Source organism: Manis javanica, unplaced genomic scaffold, assembly GCF_040802235.1.
Source record: "Manis javanica isolate MJ-LG unplaced genomic scaffold, MJ_LKY HiC_scaffold_25, whole genome shotgun sequence".
NCBI lineage: Eukaryota > Metazoa > Chordata > Mammalia > Pholidota > Manidae > Manis > Manis javanica.
In genome coordinates, this window is record NW_027332171.1 from 1,720,216 (window position 1) to 1,746,873 (window position 26,658).

Genomic DNA, 26,658 nt, shown 5'->3' on the forward strand with positions numbered 1-26,658 from the left:
GGGACAGGAGGTTCTGGTTCAGGTAAGTAGCCCAGGTGGACCCTGAATTCATCTCTTCCCAGAAACACAGAAAATCTACAGTTCCATACAGTGCAATTTTCTCTGAGAGAGAGAGTCATCAGCTAGCTGACTCTTGCATGTTGTGAAAATAAGGAAAAAGCCCATGTTGAGACAGGGAGGACAGATAGAGAGTCATTCTCCACGGTAACCCCATCCCTGGGCACAGTCATATGCAACTCCCAGATTCTCCTTGAATTGTGAAGTGGTTGATCCAACAGCCAGTGTCCCAACAATGAAGATTCCTTCTGAGGGATGATGCCCCAATAACTTCTGGGTCTGAAAGTCAACTGGACTTAAATCCACAGGGCCACAAAATTAGAGCATAGAGACATTTCTCACGGATTTCCCCCCATGTCTTAGTGCAGGGGTAGCATTCAGATAGATCCAGCTCCCAGCACCTCAATTAAAAAGACTTATTTGCATATTCTAAAAGCTGCAGACCATGTGTGAGGCTTCTAATTTGACACACACCTCCCAACAGAATGCAATCTTGTCTGGAGACTAGGGCAGTCTGCAGGTGCCAGCTTTGCATAGCCTCCCTGCCCCACTCCAGTTCACCAGTCTCTCCTGGGAAGGAGCTTGTGGACATGTTGCCCCAGTTTTTGTGATTGCTGTTCAGAAGATACATCCCATGTCTGCCTTGCTCTATTTGTTACTGGGGCTTGCACTCATGTGTCGCAGAGGTCTGTAGCACACAAACAAATAGTTCTTCACAGACTGTCATCCCCAGAGCTTAGTGCAGAGGGCATAGAAAGAAACAGCTAACCTCAGTATTTCTCCAAAATAAATCTACTTACCTACTTTCAAATGCTTCCTGCGTGTCTGGTCCCAATTACCCTGCCTCTAGTTGTTGAATGAGAACCCTCTCTTTTGGGTCACTGTGGTTTATGCACAGAAAGCAATACAGAGAATATGGAAAAATGAACAGAGGAATATGTCCAAACAGAAGAACAAGATAAAACTCTAGAGACAGACTCACTGAAATAGGGATAAATGATTTACCTGATGAGTAGTTTCATTTATCGTGATAAACATTTTCACCAAGGTTAGGAGACTTTACATGAACAAAATGAGCGTTTCAATAAAGGTTTACAAAATACTAGATATTATCAAATGGAGTCACATAGATGCAGAGTAAAGTAAACTGAAAAATTCAAAAGAGATTCAGCCATACTGGGTAAACTGGAAATAGAATCAATGAAATTGAAGATAGGTCAATGCAATTCATCCTTTTAGAGGAGCAAAAAGAATAAAGGATGAAAAGAATGAAGATGGCTTAAGAGACTATTAGGACACCATCACATAGATCAGTATTTTCATTATAGAAGACTCGGGAGGTGAAGGGAGAGTGAAATGGATGAAAGTTTATTTCAATAAGTAATGGTTGAAAATATCCCCTACCTGAGGGAAGTAATGGACGCCCAGTTCTAGGAATCCCAGAGTAGTCTAAATAATATAAATCCAAAAAGAACCACACTATAGTGTCTTATAAATAAAATATAAAAATATGAGAAGAAAAATGTTCAACTGACCGAGAAAAACACCTTGCTATATACAAGAGATCCTAAGGAAGAATATCTGTATGTTTTCCAGCAGAAATATTGCAGGCCTAAGAGTGAGTGGCACAATATATTCAATGTGTTGAGAACTATATGCCATCCAAGGATAGTCCTGCTGTGATAAGGTGTCTTTCATAATTGAAGGAGCAATAAGAGTTTATCAGACAAGGAAACCTAAAGACTTTACAGATTCTTTTTACAAGAAATTCTAAATGACTCACTTTATGTAGAAATAAAAATATTCTAATTAGTAAGAGGAGACATATGAAAATGTAAACCTCACTGGAACGGTAAAAATAATTAAGTTCAGATATGCTAATGCAATGTGGTGGCATATTACTTATAAATCTAGTATGAAGAGTGAAAGTCAGAAGTAGGAATATAACCATAATCACAATAAAGTGTTAGTAGATACATGAGGTAAAAAACATGTAGGTTTTTACATCAAAAACATAAAATGTGGAGGCAGGTGGGTAACAATGTAGTTTCAGTATGCGTTAGAGTTCAAGTTGTTTTCAGCCTCTAATTGTTAGAACTACAATAGATGGTTTATATAAGCCTCATGATAACAAAAAGTCAAAACCTCTAGCAAATACGCAAAGGGAAAAGAATCTAAGAATACGAGTAGAGAAAACCATTATGTCACTAAGGAGGGGAGCAAGATAAGAAAGAAGCCAAAGGATTACCAAACAGCCAGAAAAGAATGAAAAAAGTGACAATAGTAAGTCCACACCTCTCAATAAGTCTTTCACTGAAAAAGGACTAAGTTCTCCAGTGAAACACATCGAATGTCTGAATATATAAATAAACAAAGCCGAGCTCTGTGCTGCTTACCAAAGCCTCATTACTGCTTTGGAGGCACAGACAGACTGAAGGTGAAGGGATGAGAAAGAACTGAATGGAAATGGAAACCAAAAAAAGCAGAGGTAGCTATAGTGACAACAGAAAAAGAAGACATTAAGGCATTGACTGAGAAGGGACAAAGAAGGTCATCATATAATAATAAAATGGTCATCCAACAGGAGGATATAGGATTTGTAAATATTTGTGCACCCAATAGAGGAGAGCGTCAACATAGAAGACAGATATTAACAGAGATGAAGGGAGAGCTAGACAGTAGTACAATAAGAGGAGAGAGCTTCATTACCGCACTTTCAACAGTGGATCGATCATCCAGACGGAATGCCAACAATGAAACACTGGACTTAAATCACATGTTGGGACAGATGGACTTAACAGATATTTTCAAGCATTTCGTCTAAAGGAAGCAGCATAGACATTGTTCTAGAGCGATTCAGAAGCTTCTCCAGGATAGATCATATGTTAGGCCACAAAATATGTCTCCATATATTTAAGAATATTGAAATCATATCAAGCATCCTTTCCAACCACAATGGTAAGAAAGTAGAATTCAAGTAGAAGAAGAAAACTGGAAAAATCATAATGTGAGAAGATCAAACAATATGGTAGTGAACACCAGGATATCAGAGAAGTAATCAAAAGAGATGCAAAGTAATATACTAGTTGAATGAAATGGAAATACAACATACCAAAGTTTATGGGATGCAGCAAAGCAGTTCTAGTGGGAAGTTCGTAACGATGAATATCTGCATTAAGAAGAAAGGTCATTAAAACAACGTAAGATTATAATGCATGAAACTAGAACTAAGTAATAGAAGGAGGGAAATAAAAAACATAGAATCAAACTAACGGAAAGTAGAAAAGATTAATGAAACTAAGCAGGTGGCTTTTAAACTGATAAATGAGAGAACCATTTAGCAAACTCATTAAGAAAAAAAGACAGGACTGTAATACATAAAATTATAAATGAAATGGAAGACATTACAACTGATACCACAGAAATATGAAGCATAAAAAGAGACAACCATAAACAATTATAAAGCGACAAACAGGTCCGTCTAGAAGAAATGGAAAAATGGAAAAACATGCAATTCACCAAGACTGAATCATGAGGAAATAAATCTCAACACATCAGTTATTAAGGAGACTGAGTCAGTAATCAAAAACTTTCTAGAAGCCAATAAGTATCTACAACTAAATGGTTTCACTGTTTAAGTTCTACCAAACATTTAAGGAAGAATTAATGAGAGTGCTTCTTAAAATCTTTCTGAAAGTAGAAGAGGAAGTAACACTTCTAAAGCCATTTATGAGGGCAGCATTTAAATGATACCAGAAATGGACATGGGCAGTAGTAGAAAAGAAAGAAAAGTTCAACATCCCCGTGGACATAGGTGCAAAAAACCCTCATGTACATATTGGCCAACTGAATCCAATAATCCAGTAACAGGTCATATGCCATGATCAGATACAGTACATTGCACCCATGACTTGTTTATAACCAAAAGTTTGTACCTTTGGACTTCATTTAAATAAGCTCCACTTAAAAATTATAAGCAATATTTGTGGGAATGATATTAGGTACATACTTTAACTGAAGGCTTAGCCATGCAGCATAATATGTTGGAAAGGATTCCAATTCAGAGCACCAAAATTATATGTAGCATTAATGGAGGACATGCTGTGTATGACACACTCCAATAAGTGATGAGTAATAATTATCTAACTTCATTATCTCTGTGAAGAGCTACTTAATGAAGTAGCTACGACAATCAGCTGGACTTTATAGGTGCCAGTACTGAGGTCAGGAGAGGTTAATTTGCTCAAGGTAACAAACCAGCAAGTGGAAAGCCAAAATTCAATGCATTGTGGCTGATGCCAATGCTCATGTTGCAACCATCAAAAGTCATGACTCTGTCATGAATTAATTTTATTGTACTCCTTATTGCATCGAGTTTCTCACTTATGCATAGGAAATAATGCCGTGTCTGCCCTACAGGTCTATTGTGATGATTGATTAAGATCAGGTATTTGAGGAAATGTGCATGTGTGTGTATGTGTGTGTAGTTGTGTGTGTAATGGGTGTACTTTATAAACAGTGAGGTATCCAGAGATCTACATTACTGTTCTGAAACTGTTTACCAGATAGCTGTGTCAGGTTCATGGAAGAATTATTTTCCTCTTGCTTAAGGTTCCTCATCTGGAAATTGAAAGTATCAGACTAGGTGATCCCTAGGTACATAGCAGGTCTACTGACTCCAAATTGTTAAAAAAAAATAGTTGCCATCATGAGATCATGATAGGACCACGGGGTATTGGGTGATGGTGTCAGAAGAGAAGTGGCAAAGTGGGGCATGAGATTAGCTGGGACCAAACCTCCGTGACAACCATGTCTCCAGAGAGCAAGTACCTGGGGGCTTTCCTCCCTCTAACTGTCTTTTTTCCTGGCACCTCTACCCTTAACAACACATTTAAGAGGACCCCCAGGTGTGGGCATCTCTCTTGCTGTGAAAAGACAGCCAGTTTATAGACTAAAGCTCCTGTCTTGGAGGGTAATAGGGCTCACTGAGAAAACCCTTTTGGAAAAGAAATAAGCAGCTTCAACCTTTGGTGAAAACTGTGTGTTCCTGAGGGATCTGGGTCAAGGTGAGAGGGTGAGATTGGAGTGATCAGTGGATTCCGTGCTGTCTCAATAGCTGTGGGATCCTCCCGGTAGGACCTGTGCAGACGAGGTTTCTGGTCCTCAGCGTCCCCTGTTCGTCAGTCTCCCTCCCCCTCACCTCCACACCCTCCACTTAGGGCTCTTCTTTGGGTTTTCTCCTTATCCATGTTGTCTGTCCTTCAGTGAAAAGATTAATAAGCTCTTACCTAACATTTCAGGTATTACTCTGGGGTGAGAGGCAGGTGATGATATCTAATTCTTCAGTTTATTAAGGATGTGATCTTGAACTCTGTTGCCTTCTGTTTTTGTTCCTTTAACTGGGGATAATAAGATCACCTAGAAACTAATAGATGGTGTCTCTAAAGGATAAAAAATTTTAGAAGCTAGTAAAGGAGGACTTAATAAAAAATAGTAATTTACTGAATTATAGGGGAATATCCTAAACTGAAACATTCTTGTCTGTGTCTCAACTTTAACCATCACAAAGACCTGTTTAACATGATTTTTCCCTGGAGAATAATTCTGTTTTTATAATAATGACAATTAACTTGATTTCCATTTAAATTTATAGCTTTGATTCATAATTTCTGAGTAGGGAATGACAAGCTAGTTGGTACATAATCATATGACAGGAACTCATGTATCATTTCAGTCCTTTGTAATATTGCAAATAGTTCTGTGTTGTCATCTTTGAAAAGCCTGGCATAGCACAGAGGCACTAGCTGGTGACATGATCTCAGGGATGCTGCACCTGAGCGCAGGGAGTGTTGCCCTCTTTTACCTTCTTCCAATTTTGTTTCCTTCATTCAGCCACCTTCTGTCTTCTGTAACCCAATTTATACTCTGCACAACCTTCCAAACTGACTGTGATCTTAACAGATAAGCATGGAAGAGTTTTGTGTAGTTTTGTTTTATATCCACATATTAAAATCTCCAGCATATTGACATCAGTCATCTTTTCTACTCCAATGAGTTAGTCATTGCATGGAAAAAGTTAATCAAAGAGAGGGATTCTATTTAGAATATTTCTCCTTTTTTCTAGCTTACCTTATTTTAAGAACATACGTTTTCAGAGTCAATTTTATCATGAGTAAGTAAAACAACCCACCACTCCTGACTCTTTTTGGGCCCGTGACGGGTTAGACAGAATGAATTTAGTTGTGGCTGCCTCTGTTCCCAGAATGTAAAGGAAAGTGAAGAATTTTAGTGCAACTGCTTGATCAAATCTTGAATTATTTTCACAGATTTGATCTATTACGTTGGTATTTTTGGAGATGGTATGTGCAGCAGTCTATATTTTGAAAACATTTTCATAAAATCTAACTCCTCTTGAATAAAACATTTGACAAATGGCATGGCAGCACTCTATTCAAAGAGTAGCAGAAAGATTTCCAAGTTCAATTGCAACGAAGCAAGTAATATATTTTTGCTTCCACATCCAAAACAGCTTCAGAGAACTATTTATTAGTATAGTCAACATGTATTTACTGTTAAATGTAATTATTAGCATATTAGTATACCAGATTCTTATTAAATAAAGCAACTCCACTAGGCCATCTGCTGTACATCATCAGTATTATCATTTCAGCTGCGTTTGGTGGTGGTGGAACATAACAAGTGCCATCAGGAGTTGATAATCCATCTGAGTGGGAGATAAAGGAGCAATATACGATAGAAATAAAGACAATCATTTATGAACAATATTATTAACATTGTGCTAGAGACATCTGCTTCAGTAATAACTGTATGAAGAGGTCGTGATGTTTCAGTGTTAGTTCTGCCTTGTTTTTCTTTGATAGAGAGGAAAGACAATGGGAATGGTAATTGCTAACATTTATTTAGCCCTTATTGTTTTAAGCCCTTTATGCCTTTGAATCCATGCAGCAACCCCATGAGGTGGTAAGCACAATAGCCCCGTTTGTAGATGAGGCAACTGTTGTACAGAGAGAGTAATAACTTGCTAAGAGTCCTATGCCAGGAAATAAAAGTCAGGAAAATCTGAAGTATTTCCTCTCATTCTTTCTCCATCATTTCCCATCTTCCTCTCCCTCTGTCTCTCTGTGCTGACTATTAAAGATTATGGATTTACATATCTTAATAGATTTTCTACTTATAAATATAGAAGTGGTAGACAATTGAAAATACAAGTCTAAAGAAGAAAATCAAAACCATAACACTCATGATTTTGGTATTTGCAGTTCGTTCATGGGTGTGAGTATGTGTGTGGGTGTGTGTGTGTGTGTGTGTGTGTGAGAGAGAGAGAGAGAGAGAGAGAGAGAGAGAGAGAGAGAGAGAGAGAGAGAGAGATTATATAAAGCAACTGTTTCCTCTAGTAAAGTGGAACTATTTTGTGCAATCAGCAGCACTATATGGCAATGTGTATCCTATATTGATTTATGCTTTTTATAGTAAAGGCATTGCTACATTGTCTATTTTATGTTTTGTGACTGTTTTCCCTGTTCAGCAACTATATTTCAAGAGTATTTTACTTAAGTGGGTTTTTCTGCTATAACCAGATTTTAAATTGTTAAATCGTATTTTCTTCCATGTTTTCTGTTTTGGTGTTATATTTGTGATATATCATTCCCATCCCAAGATTACTTAAAGGCTTACCAAGTGTTTATCCTCCTCTATCAGTTGAAATATAACTTAAAAAGAACTACTAACTTAATCATATATTCAATTCTTACTAATATTTACCATTTTTTCTGAAATTTCAGTTGTTATTATGACACTTCTCTATTTTTACAAGAATCATGAATTATCCATGTTTATTAAGCTTTGTAATACCTGAACGTACAAGGCTTTTTATTTATTTCTGGAATATGTTATATTGTACTTTTTTCATTTGTTAAATATTATAGTATACTTGACATACATTATATTAGTTTCAGGTGTGCAGCATAGGGATTCAACAGTTTTATGCTTTATGAAATTCTTACCATGATAAATATGTTTACCACCTGTCACCATACGATTATTGACTCTATTTACGATGCTGTAGTTTTCATTGCATGAGTTATTTATTCCATAATTGGAAGTTTGTACCTCTTTATCCTATCACTCATTTCACCTAATCCCCTACCCCTTTTGTCAACCACCAGGTTGTCTTCTGTATTTATGGTCTATTCCTGGTTTGGGTCTTGCTTGTTTGTTCATTTCAAATACTTTTCATTATTAATCTTTGTCAAAATTTTCTTGGCTATTCTCATTGATTCACCCTTTCATCTCAAGGAAGGTATAAAAAGTTATAGAACAGAACCTACAGGTTATATCTATTATGAATCTGTTAGTAGTTCCAAGGAGCTGAGTGTATCAACAAAAAATATGAAATAAACCTATGAAGTACTTGGGCATTGAAATTACCCAGTTGGACTCTTTCTCTGCATCAAGCCCCATCATAGCGTGATGTTGGTTGTCAGCTGACCTAAGGAGACTCAAATTCAAGCAAGCCTGATATGAAATCATTTACCTGGCTTGTGTCTTCATGGCCTAAGGTGATTTGATGTGCTTCTATCCGAGGTCGGAATCTACGTCTGTCTTGAGGTACTGATGCCTGAGGCTGCCTGCAAGGCTGGTGATCTCTCAGGAAACTCCCCAATTGACCCATAAAACTCCAGCACCCCTGGTGTTCCTATCAATGCAGACAACTGTCACTCATGGTTATCTGTAAGCAATCAATGATAATAATAGCCAACACCTATCAAAACAGTTACTACGTACTAGACTGTGTGCTGAGCATTTGTATGAAATTTCTCCTGTAACCCTCCCATGAACATGATGGTTCTGGACCTCTCATGGTTCTCACTTATTCTAAGTGTTCAATCTTAGTGTGTTTAAGCCATTGGGACTGGAACACAGAGCAGGAGGGTATCAGAAGGAAAACTCCAACGTCTTAATCTCTAAGTATAGTCCTGTGCTTTTCCTTAGGTAGGAAGATATCCTAAATGATAATATATTGAGTCAGAGTGAGCTACACCAGCGTCCCTTTTGTGTACTTTCTATGAAGGCTTCCTAGTACAGTCATTGTATAACCTCATTGGTCACACATGCTGTGCCCCACCAAATTATTATCAGAGTTATAAACTGTGATATAATTACCTGACCAATTTGGATATCAGATACTAAATACACTTGTACAGGTATGAGAAATAATTCCAAAAGGGTAAATGGGGGTAAAATCCCAATATTTCCAGAATCTCTTGCCTGGCCTTAGTGCACCTCCATATCAATAGGTGTGACCAAGGGGTGGAGAGAAGCAGTCCATCCCCAGATCACTAGATGACTTCAGAGGGGGTGGAGAGTGAGCGCACACATGGACCAGAGAGGTTTGGTGGGGCTGCCCAGCCAGGTCATGAGAGACACTGGCGAGCAGAATTAGATGACTGCTTGGAAGCTATAAACAGGTTTCTTCCACTTCATTTCTCCCTTTGACTGATTTTGGCTTCAAAGATCATTTCCTCACGGCTTGGAACATATATTCCCCCTGGAGTTTACATGGTGGCAGTTGGCAGGAACTTTGAAACAGAAATGTGTCTTCATGGGTTCTATGCTTGGCCAGGCTGCCCCTAGAGATGGTGAAGAGAGACCCAGAAACCCACTGTGAATGGTGGGGTGGCCCTTAGCTGTGGAGGGTGCTGCTTCACTCGGAGCCTCATATATGGGGTTTCCATTTGGGAAGCCCCTAGTGGGGTACTTGTCTAAAGCAAAACACCTTCTAAACAGGTGGGGCCTTCCCAGAACTGGGGAAGAGTTGAGACACCAGAAGCTGTGGAATTAGTCCTCCATGAGATGGAGAGAGAAGACTGCTTAGAGGCCCTCAGTGGCTGTATGGTGGCTGGGATTGTGTGATGTTTGTTTCTCAAGATATTGGAAAGGTTATTGAGGAGAGAGACATGGTGAGGCATGGCTTGGAGGAGCTGGATGATGACCTATGGGACGCCCTTAAGAAAGAGACACTTACTGAGCAGTCAGGTTGTGCTCCTGGAACACACGTTATCAGTGAGGGAGGAGGCAGCAGGAGAACCTGTGCTGCAGGAGGCCGTGGGGGTGCGGGAGGAAGGAGTGGGGCCCTCCTCGCTGAGACAGATCAAGGCAGCAGGAGCCGGGAGAGGATAAGTGGGCTGGGATGAGGGCCGAATTGTTACTAAGGACACCACCAAGGGCACCAGCCATTCCTATACTAAAGACCCACCTCGTTGTAATCAAGAAAATAAAATGCAACAGCTGTGTGCTCCTCAGAGGGAGGAATAGCCCCCTCCCCAGGTGGTGGAGCCCTCCATGCTCAGCCCCTGTACCCAGGATGAGCTGGTATAGGCAGAAGCCCTCAGAACCTGTGCGTACATGGCTTCTGCATCTCTGGAATATGAGGGTGGGAAACTGTTACGTCGGATTCTGAAATGGGTAGACTGGCTTCCCTGATGACTCACCCTTCCCTCCAGCAGTGATTGCAAAGTGCCCGTCACATCTCAGGGAACCAGGCACTTCGTTATTGGCTGACAGCAGCCATCAGGGTGATGGCCTAATCACTTTAGCCTAATCAGGGTGATTAGCCATACTTACCCACTAGCTGAAAGACATATGTAGCGCTCCAGCAGGTGTAATGGGAGCGCGCATGAAAAACATCATCTATATTATGGACCCCAAGGGCCCTGATGAGGAGTTGCTCACTGTATGAATGAGAAATCTGGTGCTCCATACAGCTCCCCTATCTTTCTTTGGGTCCCTAGTGACTATTCTTTCCCCTCCATGCCCACCCAGTAAGGCAACCCATAAGTGAGTCGACCTGTACTTTAACAGATCTGGGATGTTGAAAATGAGAGCATGCAAGGAAGTTCGGGCTATGACTACAGGAGAGGTGCAAAGGGCCCTGTGAAGTTCTTGAGGACCCAAATCTTGGCTGATTTCATAAAGATGGGAGTAGTGAAAGAAAAAATTGATGGGTAGCCCAACAGGATCTTGTTAAAACTGTGGCACCAATTAAAGCCAAAGAAGCAGTTCCAGCCGCTGAGGTCCAGGACACAGAAGGCAGAGGCAAAGCCCCACATCCATCCTGGGTCCTTGAAAGATGTGCTGGGGGATAGTACTCAGGCTCTGCCTGGGCCCTTTCCCCACAGGAGGAGGACTGGGCATTGCGGTTTGACTGGGGTGCGGGGGTCAAGGCTCCCACCGTGTGGGATATGGTGGGGCCACATGTAGAATTAGCAAATCATTGTTTCCCCATGAATGTACAATGTTGCTGGTGGACACAGGAGCTGAATGTTCTCTGATTTATGGGAACCAAGAATATTTTCCTGAGACCTTTGCTGTGATAGATGACTATGGGGTAAGGCACTTAGAGGGAAGAAAGCCCAAATCCTGTTGAAGATAGGGTGTGAACACAAAAGGAGTGTACTTTGTAGATTTCCCCCATCCCCGAATATATTTTGGGGGTGGATATCCTTTAGGGCCTGTGATTACAGACCACTGCAGGTCAGCTCAGACTGAGGGAACATGTGGTAAAGGTAGTTCTGAGGGGACATGCTAAGCACCCACCTGTAGCTCTGCCTGTACCTTAACAGATGACAAATAGTAAGCAGTATACATTGCCTGGATTGCACAAGGAAACTGGAGGAACTCTACAGGAGCTGGAGAATGGGGGCTTCATAAATCCCACTCAGAGAATTTTTAATTCCCCAGTGTGGCCAGTGAAAATGCTGGACAGCTCATGGCATATGACCTTGGATTACAGGGAATTGAGAAAAGTCACACTGCCTTTGCATGCTGCTGCCCCTCAGTAGCAGCCTTTATGGACATACTAAGTCATGAAATAGGGATATATCATTATGTTGTGGACCTTGGTAATGCTTCCTTCTCTGTTGACATAGCACAAGAAGTCATTTTTAGTTTGCGTTCATGTGGGAAGGCCAACAGTGGACACTCACTGTCCTTCCACAGAGATACCTCCACAGTCCCACCGTTTGTTATGGAATTGTAGCCCAGGACTTGTCTACATGGAAGAAACTGAAAACTGTGTGGCTGTATCACTACATAGATGATATTATACTCATGTCTGATTCTCCTGAAGATTTAGAAGGGGCAGTACCTAGACTGCTGCAACATCTACAGGAGAAAGGATGGGCTGTGAATAGCACCAAGGTTCAGGGACCTGGTTAGTCAGTAAAATTCTTAGGGGTTGCCTGTTTAGGTAAAACCAAAGTTATCCCAGAAGCAGTCATAGAAATGTTCCATGCTTTCCCTAACACCTACCACTGTGGCAGTATTACAGTAGTTTTGGGGTCTTTTGGCCTACTGGAGAGTGTTTATCCCACACTTGGCACAAATTCTGAAGCCCTTATAGTGGTTGGTGCAAAATGGCACTAGGTGGGACTGGGAAGAAACATGTGCAGCTGCTCTTACTCCTTATAGGAGAGCGGTCAAGGCTGTACAGGTCTTGAGTGTAATGGACTCATCAATGTGCTGTGAGCTAGATGCTCAAGTAACCAAAGATGGTTATGGATGGGGCCTTTCAGAGAGGCTTGGATGGACATGTCAACCTATTTGATTCCTTTCACAAGTATGGAAAGGAGCAAAGGCCCAGTACACCTTGATAGAGAAGCAACTGGCTGCTGTGTACCACACCTTGCTGGCTACAAAGCCCATCAACAGAACAGCTCTGATCAATGTAGTAACTACCTATCCCATCACAGGGTGGGTCCAAGGCTGGAACGAAAGGCTGTAGAGTGGTGTGGCACAGACACCTACATTGGCCAAATGGGACAAATATTTACAGCAGTGTAACAACCTTTCCACTAGACCCTTACATGGAGAGTTCCAATGCTTATTGGGGCCAGTGACATATAACAGTAGCCATTGGAAACCAAGAGTCCTTATCTGGAAGGAAAAGCCCCTATAGCTAAAGGTGCTTGGTACAGAAATTGCTCTAGTCTCAGGCACCCCAAAGTGGAGGGCTGTGGCTTTCCATCCTAAGACTGAGACAATATGGAAGAAGGATGGAGAGAGGAAGAGCAACCAGGGGGCTGGGTTGCAGGCAATATGGTTCATGATTACCCATGAGCCTTCCCCCATAGTTGTCTGCACTGACAGCTGGGCCACCTACAGGGGCTTGTCCTTGTGGCTACCAACATGGTACCATGCCAACTGGATTGTTGGTCACTGGCTCCTTTGGGAGCAAGAGTTGTGGCAAGACCTATAGGCCTCTTGTCAGACTAATACAGTTACTGTATATGATGTGACTGACCATTTGCCCTTTTCATCCCCAAGGAATGATGAAGCAGATACATGGGCCCAGATGTTTTTTTGGCTAGAAGGAAAGTTTGCCTCTGATGTATCCCAGTGGTTACATCAGTGTTAATTGCATGCTGGGCAAAAGACAGTATGGGCTGTAACCCATAGATGGGGCTTGCCACTGACCTTTGAAAAAATCAGCAGAGTATGTAAGGAGTGCCTTGTGTGTTCCTAGAGCGATTTACACTGAGTCTCACAGCAACATGGGACAATAGTAAAGGGGCCAATACCCCTTGTCAGGTGGCAAATAGACTACATTGGGCCTCTGCCCACATCAGAAGGGTACCAAAATGCCACGACTTGTGTGGACACATTACAGGACTGTTGATTGCTCTTAGTACACATCGTGCAGATCAGCAAACCACCAAGAGAGGCCTAGAGCATCTCTTTGCAGCCTAAGGCTGGCTGCAGGTCATTGAGAATGATCAAGGCACCCACTTTACTGGACATGCATTTCAAGAATGCGTGCAGCAGTTAGGGACAAAGTGGCAGTTTAATGTACTGTATAACCGTACAATGGCAGGGTTGATAGGGAGGTATAATGGTTTTTAGAAGTCTGTCCCAAGTTCATACAACAATAGTCTATGGTGCTGGTCAGTTCACTGATGGACAGAGCTATGACCTTAGAATGAGAAGCCCCAAAAAGGAGCCTTGAGCCCTGTGGACATGCTAATGCACATTGCTGACTCTCCTGTACAACTGTAAGTGCAAACCAAAGAGGAGTGAAGCCAGGATAAGGCCGGCCGAGCAGCATCCTGCTGCCAGCACTACTGCATTAAACCCTGGAGACTCTATTGAGTGGATGTGATCCTGGACATTTCCACACATGGCCAGTGACGACTGGCCTTTCTGGCACCTTTGTAAAAAGGCCTGAAAGCTGGCCTCCTGTGTGTTCCTGCTGTAGCAGCAGAATGGCCCCCAAAGATCACAGTAGTGTGCCCAAAGAATCCACAGGTAAGAGCATCTTACAGGGAAGTTTTTTTAATCTTGTGCCCAGTGCATGCACCTCCCAGAGCCCTGTACAGTGACCCATCTGTAACCCCCACAGGGAGTAGGTGAAAGTCTGGTGTACTAGACCAGGACAAGGTCCCTATCCTGCCACTGTCCTATCACGGGTCCAGTCTCTTGCATTGATTCTACCTGATGGAGAAGATTTGCATATGCTGGTGTCATTCAAACAGGTATCCTATTGCCCCTAAGGTAATTTCTTCTATAATCCCTGTGTCCTTGACCCACTTCCTGGCTGCAGCTGCCCTGTGATGATTACTCTGAACTCCCTCCCTGTTCATGTACTGGCTCCTGTGGGATGGGCAAGCTATGGACTTAATCTGTATAAGACTTTGAACCTCACTGAATCCCCTGGCTTGAGGATCATCATGATTTTATTGCCGCTGTTATTGTATGTTATTAGTCTGGTTGCGGTGCTCTAGTTTTCTTGCACACTGGCTGTTACCGATGATGGGGAGCAAGTAGATTGTGAGGTGAGATTTCTGGCAGGTGGACTGTGTGTAAAATTGCAATTATTTCCAGAATCTGTTGCCTGGCCTTAGTGGATTTCCATATTAATAGCTGTTTCCAAGGGGTGGATAGAAGTAGTACATTTCCACATCACTAGGTGATTACAAAGTGGGTGGAGGGTGAGGACCTACCAGGACTGGAGAGGTTTGGTGGGGCCTGGCACTCAGGTCACGAGAAACATGGAGAGCAGAATAATAAGCAATAAACAGGTTTCTCCCACTTCTTTTCTCCCTTTGAGTGGTTTTGGCTTCAAAGATTACTTGCCCCAGGCTGGCAACATATTTCTCCCCCAGCGGTATAGTAAATGTTTTTATTATGTATAATGGAAGACATTTAAAAAAATGTATCAGGATGACCATGGAGAACAGAAAGGCTATTATAAATTAAATCTGGATTGATGCCACATACAGTTTTCTTTTCAGAAAGCAAGTTATATAATGCATAACTTTGGTTTTTAAAAAACCATATTTTCTTCGATGATCTCTATGTATAATAATCAGAGAATTTCTTTTGTCTTAAAAATTATTCATCAAACTTTTATATACCTGTTTCAATTCTCATGGGAACTCATGCTTTAATTGAGAACCTGAAGCACTGAACAGGTACACCTTGATAATGTGAGGTGAAAATCTGCTGTGTTTCCACCAGACCAGTGACCATTTCCCTTTTTCTGGTGCTCAGTGGAGGAAAAAGCTGGCACATAGGAGAATTGTAGTGCTATCACATTGACTTGAATCAACAGTTCTTTCTCTTGTCTCTTTTCTGATCTTAGGAGCAGCAAGGCTATGATTAGGAAAGGAAATATTACAGAGGTCACCTACTTCATCCTCTTGGGGTTCTCAGATTTTCCCAGAATGAAAGCAGTGTTCTTTGTTGTGTTCCTGGTGATCTACGTTACAACTCTGACTTGGAACCTGAGCCTCATCATCCTAATAAGGATGGATTCCCACCTCCATATACCCATGTACTTCTTCCTCAGTAACCTGTCTTTCATAGACATCTGCTATGTGACGTCCACAGCCCCCAAGATGCTCTCTGACTTCTACCTGGAACAACATACTATCACCGTTGTGGGCTGTGCTGTTCAGTACTTCTTCTTTGCAACCATGGGACTGAGTGAGTCTTGTGTCATGACAGCCATGGCTTATGACCGCTATGCTGCCATTTGTAATCCACTTCTCTACTCATCAGTCATGTCACCCACCCTCTGTGTTGGGATGGTGCTGGGATCCTATATGGCTTCAATCTCTGGTTCTGTATCCCAACTGTGTGCCATTCTTCAACTCCACTTCTGTGGGCCTAATGTCATCCACCACTTCTTCTGTGACATGCCCCAACTGTTAGTCCTGTCCTGCACTGACATTTTCTCTGCCAAACTCATACTTGCTATAGTAACAATGATCTTTGCAATAATAAGTGTCCTTGTTATCCTGATATCCTACGTCTATATTGTCATCTCCATTATGAAGATCACTACAGCTAAAGGCAGGTCCAAGGCTTTCAACACCTGTGCTTCTCACCTGACAGCAGTTTCCTTCTTCTATATCTCAAGTAGCTTTGTCTATTTGAGTTCCAGCTCTGGCGGGTCTTCCAAGTTCGACAGATTTGCATCGGTCTTCTACACAGTGGTCACTCCCATGTTGAATCCCTTGATTTACAGTCTGAGGAACAAGGAAATCAAAGATGCCTTGAAGAGGTTGCAGAGGAAAGGAGGTTATTACTGACTTCACTGTCTCTGACATTTTTTAAAACATATCCCTTCAGGATCATCTTAAGTCATAATACTGAGAATATGAATGGACTGTTACAAATTTCACACTACGTTTGGACAAAGAAGGTTTAATTTGCCATAAATTACACACCAAAATGGACCAATACGTGATACAAATCCACACAAACAGAATATTTTTAAGTCTTGCATCTCCATTACATTCATTCTATATGAAGAGTGTTTCTTTATTTATTAATCTGTCCACATCTATTTGTAAACATCAAGGTTTAGAAACATTTGGGCTTTCCTTGATTCTGAGACTGAACTCTTAGAGATACCTAGCACAGGCTCCAGGAGTGTGAAAACCATATCTGCTAAATATTCTAATGCAATGACATGATGGTGATTGATGTTTTTTTCTGTGTCTGACCAGATTTGGAGTAAACAGAGGTAGGGTTTGGGCATTTGGACAGAAAGAAAGCTATCAAATTGGTCTGATTATGCCTCCTGGAAACAGCAGCCTGGGACAGCTAATGTTTGTTTAAGGCCTCTTTCAGTGCTAATCATCTAATAGATTTTTGGTCACATCCTCATGTCTACCAGCTCTAGTCTATGCAAGGCAGATGTTTCAGCCATATGGGGTCCCAGAACAATCATAAATTTGGATAGACTGAAGGATGTGGGCCCTGCAGTGCCATTTACTTATGAGTCTAGTGATTTCGTTTCTGGCATTTAGTGTCCAGTGGGGGTTTTGTTTGAGATATATTTGGAAGTCCATATCACAGCCAATAGTAATTTCTGAGAGTTGGCATTCTAACCTCTATTTCCTGCATTACATCCAGAAAATTCACCTTGCTTTACATAGCCAATCATTCACCTTATCAAGTGTTTTCTTATATTTCAGCATTTGTTCATATTTGGTAAGAGGGGCCTTGTGTGAGAGTTCATTGTTATAACAGAGCTACTGAATATTCAATATTGCCAAAATGAAGAATAAATAGGGTAAACTGGCATACATCTCCTATTGTCCATGCTCTTCATTTTATGTTTTAATGATTTATGGTTAAAGGAAGTGATATAATAGATGGAGTAGGATGGTTAGAGTTACTTTAATTCTGATATGTTACTGAAGCCCTTAAATACCAAGGAAAAAAATAGACAGTAGGATAGGCAGGGTTCTCACCTCCGGCCGGGTTATATAAAGCTTCTGGTCTTTGTGGTCGGGTTAAAAGAATAACATATGTAATAGCACCGACTATTGATGTGCCTGATTGATATCGGACTTGAATAAGCTGATACAAAACAGATGTCATTGCAATTACACATTATCCTTGGCAATTCATTTGGTCTTAATGTTGTTTTGCATCTCTGTTTTGATGAGTGATATGTTATTTTATTTAATTAAGGAGTATACGTGAAGAGGTATTTGAAGGTTTACCAAATCTTTCATGAGCTTCCACATGGGCAGAATTGAGAGAAAAGGAATTATTGCACCTCTGGAAAAGTATGTGAGGACTGTCCCCTGCCATGGAAAGAATGCAGTGTGAATTGTGTGGCCCCATGCAGGCATATGTATGGTCTCTGAAGCACTGCTTCTTAAAAATGTATACAAATGTGTGACAAGTCCATTTGTAAGGATTCTTGAGGTCTTTCTCAGGAGGCAGACCTCTGTGAGCTTTATAGTAGCATATTGAAAATAATTACTATGCAGTGCATTAGATCTCCAGATTTATTTGTCTTTGAGTGCAAGTGGGTATACTTAGTAACATCCCCTCAATTCTCTTGTTCTCAAACTGATTGTAACCACCACTTTATTCTCCTTTTTTATGAATTTGACTTTTAAGGTTATACGTATTAATGATATTGTTCATTAGTGACATTATTCTCTGACTTATCTCACTTGGCATTATGACCCGAAATCCCATCCATGTTGTCACAAACTATAGGATTTACTTACTCCCATAGCTCAATAATATTCCACTGTTCGGGTATTCTATGTCTTCTTCACCCAGTCATTCATTGACAGGAACTTTGGTTGTTTCTTTATCTTGGCTCTTGTGAATAATGCTGCAATAAACATGTGGGTGTGGATATCTTTTAATATCCTGTTTTTATTTCTACTCTATATATAGACTGATGCAGAATTGCTGGGTCATATGGCATTCCCATTGTTGCCCTTTGAGTAACCTCCATAATGTTTTTAATAGTGGCTAAAAGAATTTGCATTCCCAAAAGGAGTATATAAGGGCTCATTTTCTACATGTCCTCACCAACGCATGATATCTCTTGTCTTCTTGACGATGGCCTTTCTAAAGATGTGAGGTGAGTTTCATTTTGGTTTTCCTTTTTCATTTCCCTGCTTGTTTTGTTGTTCAGCATGTTTTCATATACCTGTTGGCCATTTGCTAGTCTTATAGGAAAAAGTTCTCTTCAGTTCTTCTGCCCGTTCTTTATTAGCTTGTCTGTTGTTTTGTTACTGAGTTGTACGAGTTTTTTGTATTCATTGGGTATCAACTCCTTATCTGGTATATAGTTTGCTGATATTTTCTGAGACATGGTTTGCAGATATTTTGTATCATTCTCTGTGCTGCCTTTTCATTCATACTTGGTCACTCCTTTTGTTGTGGAGAGGTTCTTTTAATTCGATGTAGTGCAATTTGTTGATTTCCCTTTTTTCCTTGTGCTTTTGGTGCCATGTCATAAAAATCATAGCTAAGACCAATGACAAGGAACTCATTCCCTATCTTTTATTCTAGGAATCTTATGGTTTCAGGTCGAACTTTTATTTATTATGGTTGATGTTTGTGAGTTGTGGAAGATAGAAGTCCAGTTTCATTTTTATGCATATGGTTATTCCATTTTTACAACACCACTTCTTATAGAGACTAACCTTGCTCACTGAGCATTTTTCCCATTCTATTCAAATATTACTTGAGTATACATGGAAGGGTTTATTTATGGACTTAGTTCCATTGGCTTATCTCTTTTAAGGTAGGCCCATATTATTTTGGTTAACATCGCCTGTGGCATAATTTGAAGTCAGGAATGTGATGCTTCCAGCTCTGTTCTTCTTTTTCAGAACTGCTTTGGCCATTGAGTGTCTTGTGGCTTCATGCAAATTTTAGTATTGTGTTTTCTATTCCTGTGAAAAACACCGTTAGAATTTTGAGGGGGATTGTGTTGAATATACAGATGGGTGAGGTTGATTTGGACATGTGAAGACTATTAATTTTGTTCCAGGAATATGGGATATCATTCCATTCGTGTGTTTAATTTTTTTCAGGAATGTATTGTGTTTTTCATAGTAGAGAGCTTTCATGTCTTTGGTTAAGTTTATTACTGAGTGTTTTATTGTTTGTACTGTTATTATAAATGGGGTAATATTTGTTATTTCTTTTCCAGATGTTTTATTGTTAGTGTATAGAAATGCAACTGGTTTTCATATGGTGATTTTATATCCTACAACTTACTGAATTTGTTGATTAACTCCAACAGATTTTTGGTTGAGGCTCTAGGATATTTTTTATACATAAATATATATCATGTTCTATAGTGACATTTCCTTCTTCTTTTGTGATTGAGATGTCTTTCATTCCTTTATTTTTCCTGATTGTTCTAGGTAGGACCTCTATTTCTTTATTTTGCCTGACTTTTCTATCTAGGTCTTCAAGTTGAAAATGAGTGGTGACTGTAGGCATACTTATTTTGTTCTTAATTTTAGAGTAAAATATTTCAATCTTTCTTTTTTTAATATTTTAACTATGAGTTTGTTGCGTATGGTCTTTAATATGTTGACATTTGTTCTTTTATATCCAGTTTTTTATTGATTTAATAATGAAAGTGTTGCATTCTGTTAATGCTTTTACAACTTCTTTTCAGATGATCATATGATATTTATCTGTTGTTCTATTAATGCAGTGTACCAAAGTTAATCATTTTTATATGCTGAAACATCCTTGCATCTCAGGGATAAATTCATCTTGATCATAGCGTATGATCTTTTTGATGTGTTGTTGAATTACATTTATTAACATTTTGTTGAGAATTTTTGCATCTATATCATCAGAGCCATTAATGTGTAGTTTTGAGTTCTCCCAGCTTGTCTTTGAAGAGTGAAGAGGTTGGACCCAATAGCCAGTGTTATAACTTTCAAGAGGCTGAGGGATGAAACCCCAAAACATCTAGTTCTGAAATCCAACTGGACTTAAATCCAGAAGACCCACAGATTAGAGCATAGAGACATTTCCTACTGATTTTCTCCCAGGTCTTAGTGCAGGGGTAGCATTCAGACATATCCAACTTCCAGCATCTCAATGAGAAAGATCTGTTTCTATATTGTAAAAGCTGCAGCCCATGTATGAGGCTTCTAATTTGACACACAACTACAGACAGAATGTAATCCTCGCTGGACACCATGGAGGTCTGCAAGTGCCATCATTGCATTCCCACACTTTCCCACTCTGGGTCACCAGTCTCTCCTGGGAAGTAACTTCTGCACAAACCTGTTCCCCATGTTCTGTGATTGCTGCTCAGAGGTACATACCATGTCATCCTGGCACTATTGGTCATTGGCACTTGCACATGAGTCCCAGAGGACTGAAGCCCACAAAGAAACAGCTCTTAACGGATTATCATCTCCAAAGACTAGTGCACAGCGAATAGAAAGAAACACCCAAGTCTCGTATTCCTGCAAAAGAAATCTGTTTATGTACTTCCAAAATGCTTCCTGAGTGTCTGGTTCCAGTCACCCTGTATCAAGTTGTTGAAAGTGATCCTCCATTTCAGGTCACTAACAGTTCTTGTTATGCCATAAACTACAAGGAGCTACTGGGAAGAACAAAGGCTCCTGGGAAACTACAAAGGACTGAGGGATAACTATGAGGTAGGGCCTGGATGGATGATAAGTTTCATCTACACAAGATCGCCTTTGTGGATTACAAGAGGTGGCTGTTTTATTTATGCACATAAAACACAGAGAATCAAGAAAAATGAAGAATCGGATCAATATGTACCAAACAAACAAAACAAGAAAACATAAATCTCTAGAAATAGGGGGGTGGAGCCAAGATGGCAGCGTGAGTAGGACAGTGGGAATCTCCTCCCCAAAACATATATTTTTGAAAATACAACAAATACAACTAATCCTAAAAGAGAGAACAGAAGACACAGGACAACAGCCAGACTACAACCACACTTGCTAGAACCCAGCACCTTGTGAAAGGGGTAAGATACAAGCCTCAGCTTGGTGGCACCTGAGCGCCCCTCTCCCCGTCTAGCAGTGGGAGGAGAGGGGTCAGAGTGGGGAGGGAGAGGGAGCCCAGGACTGCTAAACACCCAGCCCCAGCCATCCGCACCAGAGTGCAGACACAGTGTATGTGTGGAGTGCTGGAATCTAGGGAAACTGGACAGCAAGACCTTTGAAAGGGTCCTGAAGCCGGTTCCCCTGTGACAAAGAAAAGCGAGTGCTTTTTGAAAGTCTTAAAGGGACAGGGATGCCACAGCTGGACAGAAGCTTCCCGGGTCACAGTCCAGCAGCTGGAAATTCCAGGGAACCCCAGGTGCACTAGCCCCCTGTGCAACAGCTCTGAGACCCCTCATGGAGGTAAACAGCCGAAGAGTCCACCATCCATTACCACTCCGGGACCCCGCCATAGCAGAGCAGCAGCCTGAGGCTGGCCATGCCCACAGCAAGGGAACTTCCTCCATACCAGCCGGGCAAGATACAGAGACCCAGTCTACACGTAATTACCCAACACAAGCCACGAGGGGTCGCAGCTGTCCCAGTAAAGAGGCCAGGAGCAAGTGGAAAGCCTTAGCTCTCCGGGCTGACAGAAAGCCAATAGCACACCACTGCACCTATCAAATGAAAAGGCAAAAAATTTGATCCAGACAAGACTAACCCAGACAGCTTTGACATCTGCTACATCTTCCCCTGAAAAGGAACCCGGGCAGATAGATTTAACCAGTCTTCCTGAAAAATAATTCAAAACAAAAGTCATAACCATTTGGATGGACTTGCCGAAAAATATGCAAGAACTAAGGAGGAAGAATACAGAAATAAAACAAGCTCTGGAAGGACTTCAAAACAGAATGGATGAGATGCAAGAGACCATTAATGGACTAGAAAACAGAGAACAGGAATGCAGAGAAGCTGATGCAGAGAGAGATAAAAGGATCTCCAGAAATGAAAGAATTTTAAGAGAACTGAGTGACCAATCGAAACGGAATATCCACATTATCGGGGTACCAGAAGAAGAAGAGAGACAAAAAGGGATAGAAAGGGTCTTTGAAGAAATAATTGCTGAAAACTTCCCAAAACTAGGGGAGGAAATGGCCGCTCAGACCACAGAGGTACACAGAACTCCCACAACAAGGGATCCAAGGAGGGCAACACCAAGACACATAATAATTAAAATTTCAAAGATCAAACACAAGGACAAAGTATTAAAGGCACCCAGAGAGAAAAAAAAAGGTCCCCTACAGAGGAAAACCCATTAGGCTGTGATCAGACTTCTCAACAGAAACCCTACAGGCTAGAAGAGAATGGCATGATATACTTAATGCAATGATACAGGAGGGCCTCGAACCAAGGATACTGTATCCATCACGATTATCATTTAAATATGAAGGAGGGATTAAACAATTCCCAGACAAGCAAAAGTTGAGGGAATTTGCCTCCCACAAACCACCTCTACAGGGCATCTTACAGGGACTGCTGTAGATGGGAGCACTCCTAAAAAGAGCACAGAACAAAATACCCAACATATGAAGAAGGGAGGAGGAGGAATAAGAAGGCAGAGAAATAAAGAATCATCAGACTGTGTTTATAATAGCTCAATAAGCGAGTTAAGTTAGACAGTAATATAGTAAAGAAGCTAACCTTGAACGTTTGGTAACCACAAACTTAAAGCCTGCAATGACAATAAGTACATACCTTTCAATAATCACCCTAAATGTAAATGGACTGAATGCACCAATCAAAAGACACAGAGTAATAGAATGGATGAAAAAGCAAGACCCATCCATATTGTGCTTACAAGAGACTCATCTCAAACTGAAAGACATGCACAGACTTAAAGTCAAGAGATGGAAAAAGATATTTCATGCAAACAACAGGGAGAAAAAAGCAGGTGTTGCAATACTAGTATCAGACAAAATACACTTCAAAATAAAGAAAGTAACAAAAGATAAATGTCATCACATAATGATAAAGGGCTCAGTCCAACAAGAGGATATAACCATTACAAATATATATGCACCCAATATAGGAGCACCAATATATGTGAAACAAATGCTAACAGAATTAAAGGAGAAAATAGAATGCAATGCATTCATTCTGGGAGACTTCAACACACCACTCACTCCAAAGGACAGATTCACCAGACAGAAAATAAGTAAGGACACAGAGGCACTGAACAACACTCTAGAACAGATGGACCTAATAGACATCTATAGTACTTTACATCCAAAAGCGACAAGATACACATTCTTCTCAAGTGCACATGGAACATTCTCCAGAATAGACCACATACTAGGCCACAAAAGAGCCTCAGGAGATTCCAAAAGATTGAAATCCTACCAACCAACTTTTCAGACCACAAAGGCATAAAACTAGAAATAAACTGTACAAAGAAAGCAAAAAGGCTCACAAACACATGAAGGCTTAACAAACACGCTTCTAAGTAATCAATGGATCAATGACCCAACCAAAATGGAGATCCAGCAATATATGGAAACAAACAACAACAACACAAAGCCCCAACTATTGTGGGATACAGCAAAAGCCATCTTAAGAGGAAAGTATATAGCAATCCAGGCATATTTAAAGAAGGAAGAACAATCCTAAATGAACGGTCTAATATCACAATTATCAAAATTGGAAAAAGAAGAACAAATGAGGCCTAAGGTCAGCAGAAGGAGGGACACAATAAAGATCAGAGAAAAAATAAATAAAATTGAGAAGAATAAAATAGCAAAATTCAATGAAACCAAGAGCTGGTTCTTTGAGATAATAAACAAAATAGAGAAACCTCTAGCCAGACTTATTAAGAGGAAAACAGAGTCAACAGAAATCAACAGAATCAGAAACGAGAAAGGAAAAATCAAGACGGACCCCACAGAAATACAAAGAATTATTAGGGACTACTATGAAAACCTATATGCTAACAAGCTGGGAAACCTAGAAGAAATGGACACCTTCCTAGAGCAGGAATGAATAGTTCAAAAATTCATGTGGAAACATCAAAGACCCCAAATAGCTAAAGCAATCCTGAGAAGGAAGAATAAAGTGGGGGGGATCTCACTCCCCAACTTCAAGCTCTACTTCAAAGCCACAGTAATCAAGACAATTTGGTACTGGCACAAGAACAGAGCCACAGAACAATGGAACAGTATAGAGACTCCAAACATTAACCCAAACATATATGGTCAACTAATATTCGATAAAGGGGCCATGGACATACAATGGGAAATGACTGTCTCTTCAACAGATGTTGCTGGCAAAACAGGACAGCTATGTGTAAGAGAATGAAACTGGATCACTGTCTAGCCCCATACACAAAAGTAAATTCGAAATGGATCAAAAACTTGAATGTAAGTCATGTAACCATAAAACTCTTAGAAAAAAATATAGGCAAAAATCTCTTAGATATAAACATGAGTGACCTCTTCTTGAACATATCTCCCCGAGCAAGGGCAACAAATGCAAAAATGAACAAATGGGTCTATATCAAGCTGAAAAGCTTCTGCACAGCAAAAGACAGTATCAATAGAACAAAAAGGCATCCTACAGTCTGGGAGAATATATTCGAAAATGACAGATCCGACAAAGGGTTGACTTCCAAAATATATAAAGCACTCACACACCTCAACAAACAAAAAGCAAATAGCCCAATTAAAAAATGGGCAGAGGAACTGAATAGACAATTCTCTAAAGAAGAAATTCAGATGGCCAACGGAGACATGAAAAGATGCTCCACATGTCTTGTCATCAGAGAAATGCAAATTAAAACCACAATGAGATATCATCTCACACCAGTAAGGATGGCTACCATCCAAAAGACAAATAACAACAAATGTTGGAGAAGTTGTGGAGAAAGGGGAACACTCCTACACTGCTGGTGGGAATGTAAATTAGTTCAACCGTTGTGGAAAGCAATATGGAGGTTCCTCAAAATGCTCAAAATAGAAATACCATTTGACACAGGAATTCCACTTCTAGGAATTTACCCTAAGAATTCAGCACTCCAGTTTGAAAAAGACAGATGCACCCCTATGTTTATCACTGCACTATTTACAATAGCCAAGATATGGAAACAACCTAAATGTCCATCAGTAGATGAATGGATAAAGAAGTTGTGGTACATATACACAATGGAATATTATTCAGCCATAAGAAAAAAACAAATCCTACCTTTCCCAACAACATGGATGGAGGTAGAGGGTATTATGGTCAGTGAAATAAGCCAGGGGGAGAAAGACAAGTACCAAATAATTTTACTCATATGTGGAGTATAACAACAAAAGAAAACTGAAGGAACAAAACAGCACTAGAAGCACAGAACCCAAGAATGGACTAATAGTTACCAAAGGGAAAGGGAGTGGGGAGGATGGGTGGGAAGGGAGGGGTAAGGGCGGGAAGAAAAGAAAGGGGGCATTACGATTAGCATGTATAGTGTTGTGGGGCACAGGGAGGGCTGCGCAACACAGAGAAGACAAGTAGTGATTCTACAGCATCTTACTATGTTGAAGGACAGTGACTGTGAACTTGGTGACAAGTAGTGATTTTACAGAATCTTTCTATTTTTATGGACAGTGACTGTTAAGGGGGATGTGGAGGGTACTTGGTGAAGAGGGGAGCATAGCATAATGTCCTTCATGTAGTTGCAGATTAATGATATCAAAAAAAACCCCTCTAGAAACAGACCTTACTGAATAGGGACAAGTGACTTGCCTGATATGTAATTCACTTATGGGCATAAAAGTGTCCACCAAGGTTTGGAAAA

The 26,658-nt window shown here is 40.5% G+C and overlaps 1 protein-coding gene across 1 annotated transcript; it reads left to right on the top strand.

Moving 5' to 3' along the window:
- Positions 1-15,728: 15,728 nt before the first annotated feature.
- LOC140847637 (olfactory receptor 5AN1-like) lies at positions 15,729-16,667 on the top strand. Its single transcript, XM_073228354.1, has one exon. The coding sequence runs from the start codon at positions 15,729-15,731 to the stop codon at positions 16,665-16,667; it is 939 nt and encodes a 312-aa protein (XP_073084455.1).
- Positions 16,668-26,658: the final 9,991 nt, after the last annotated feature.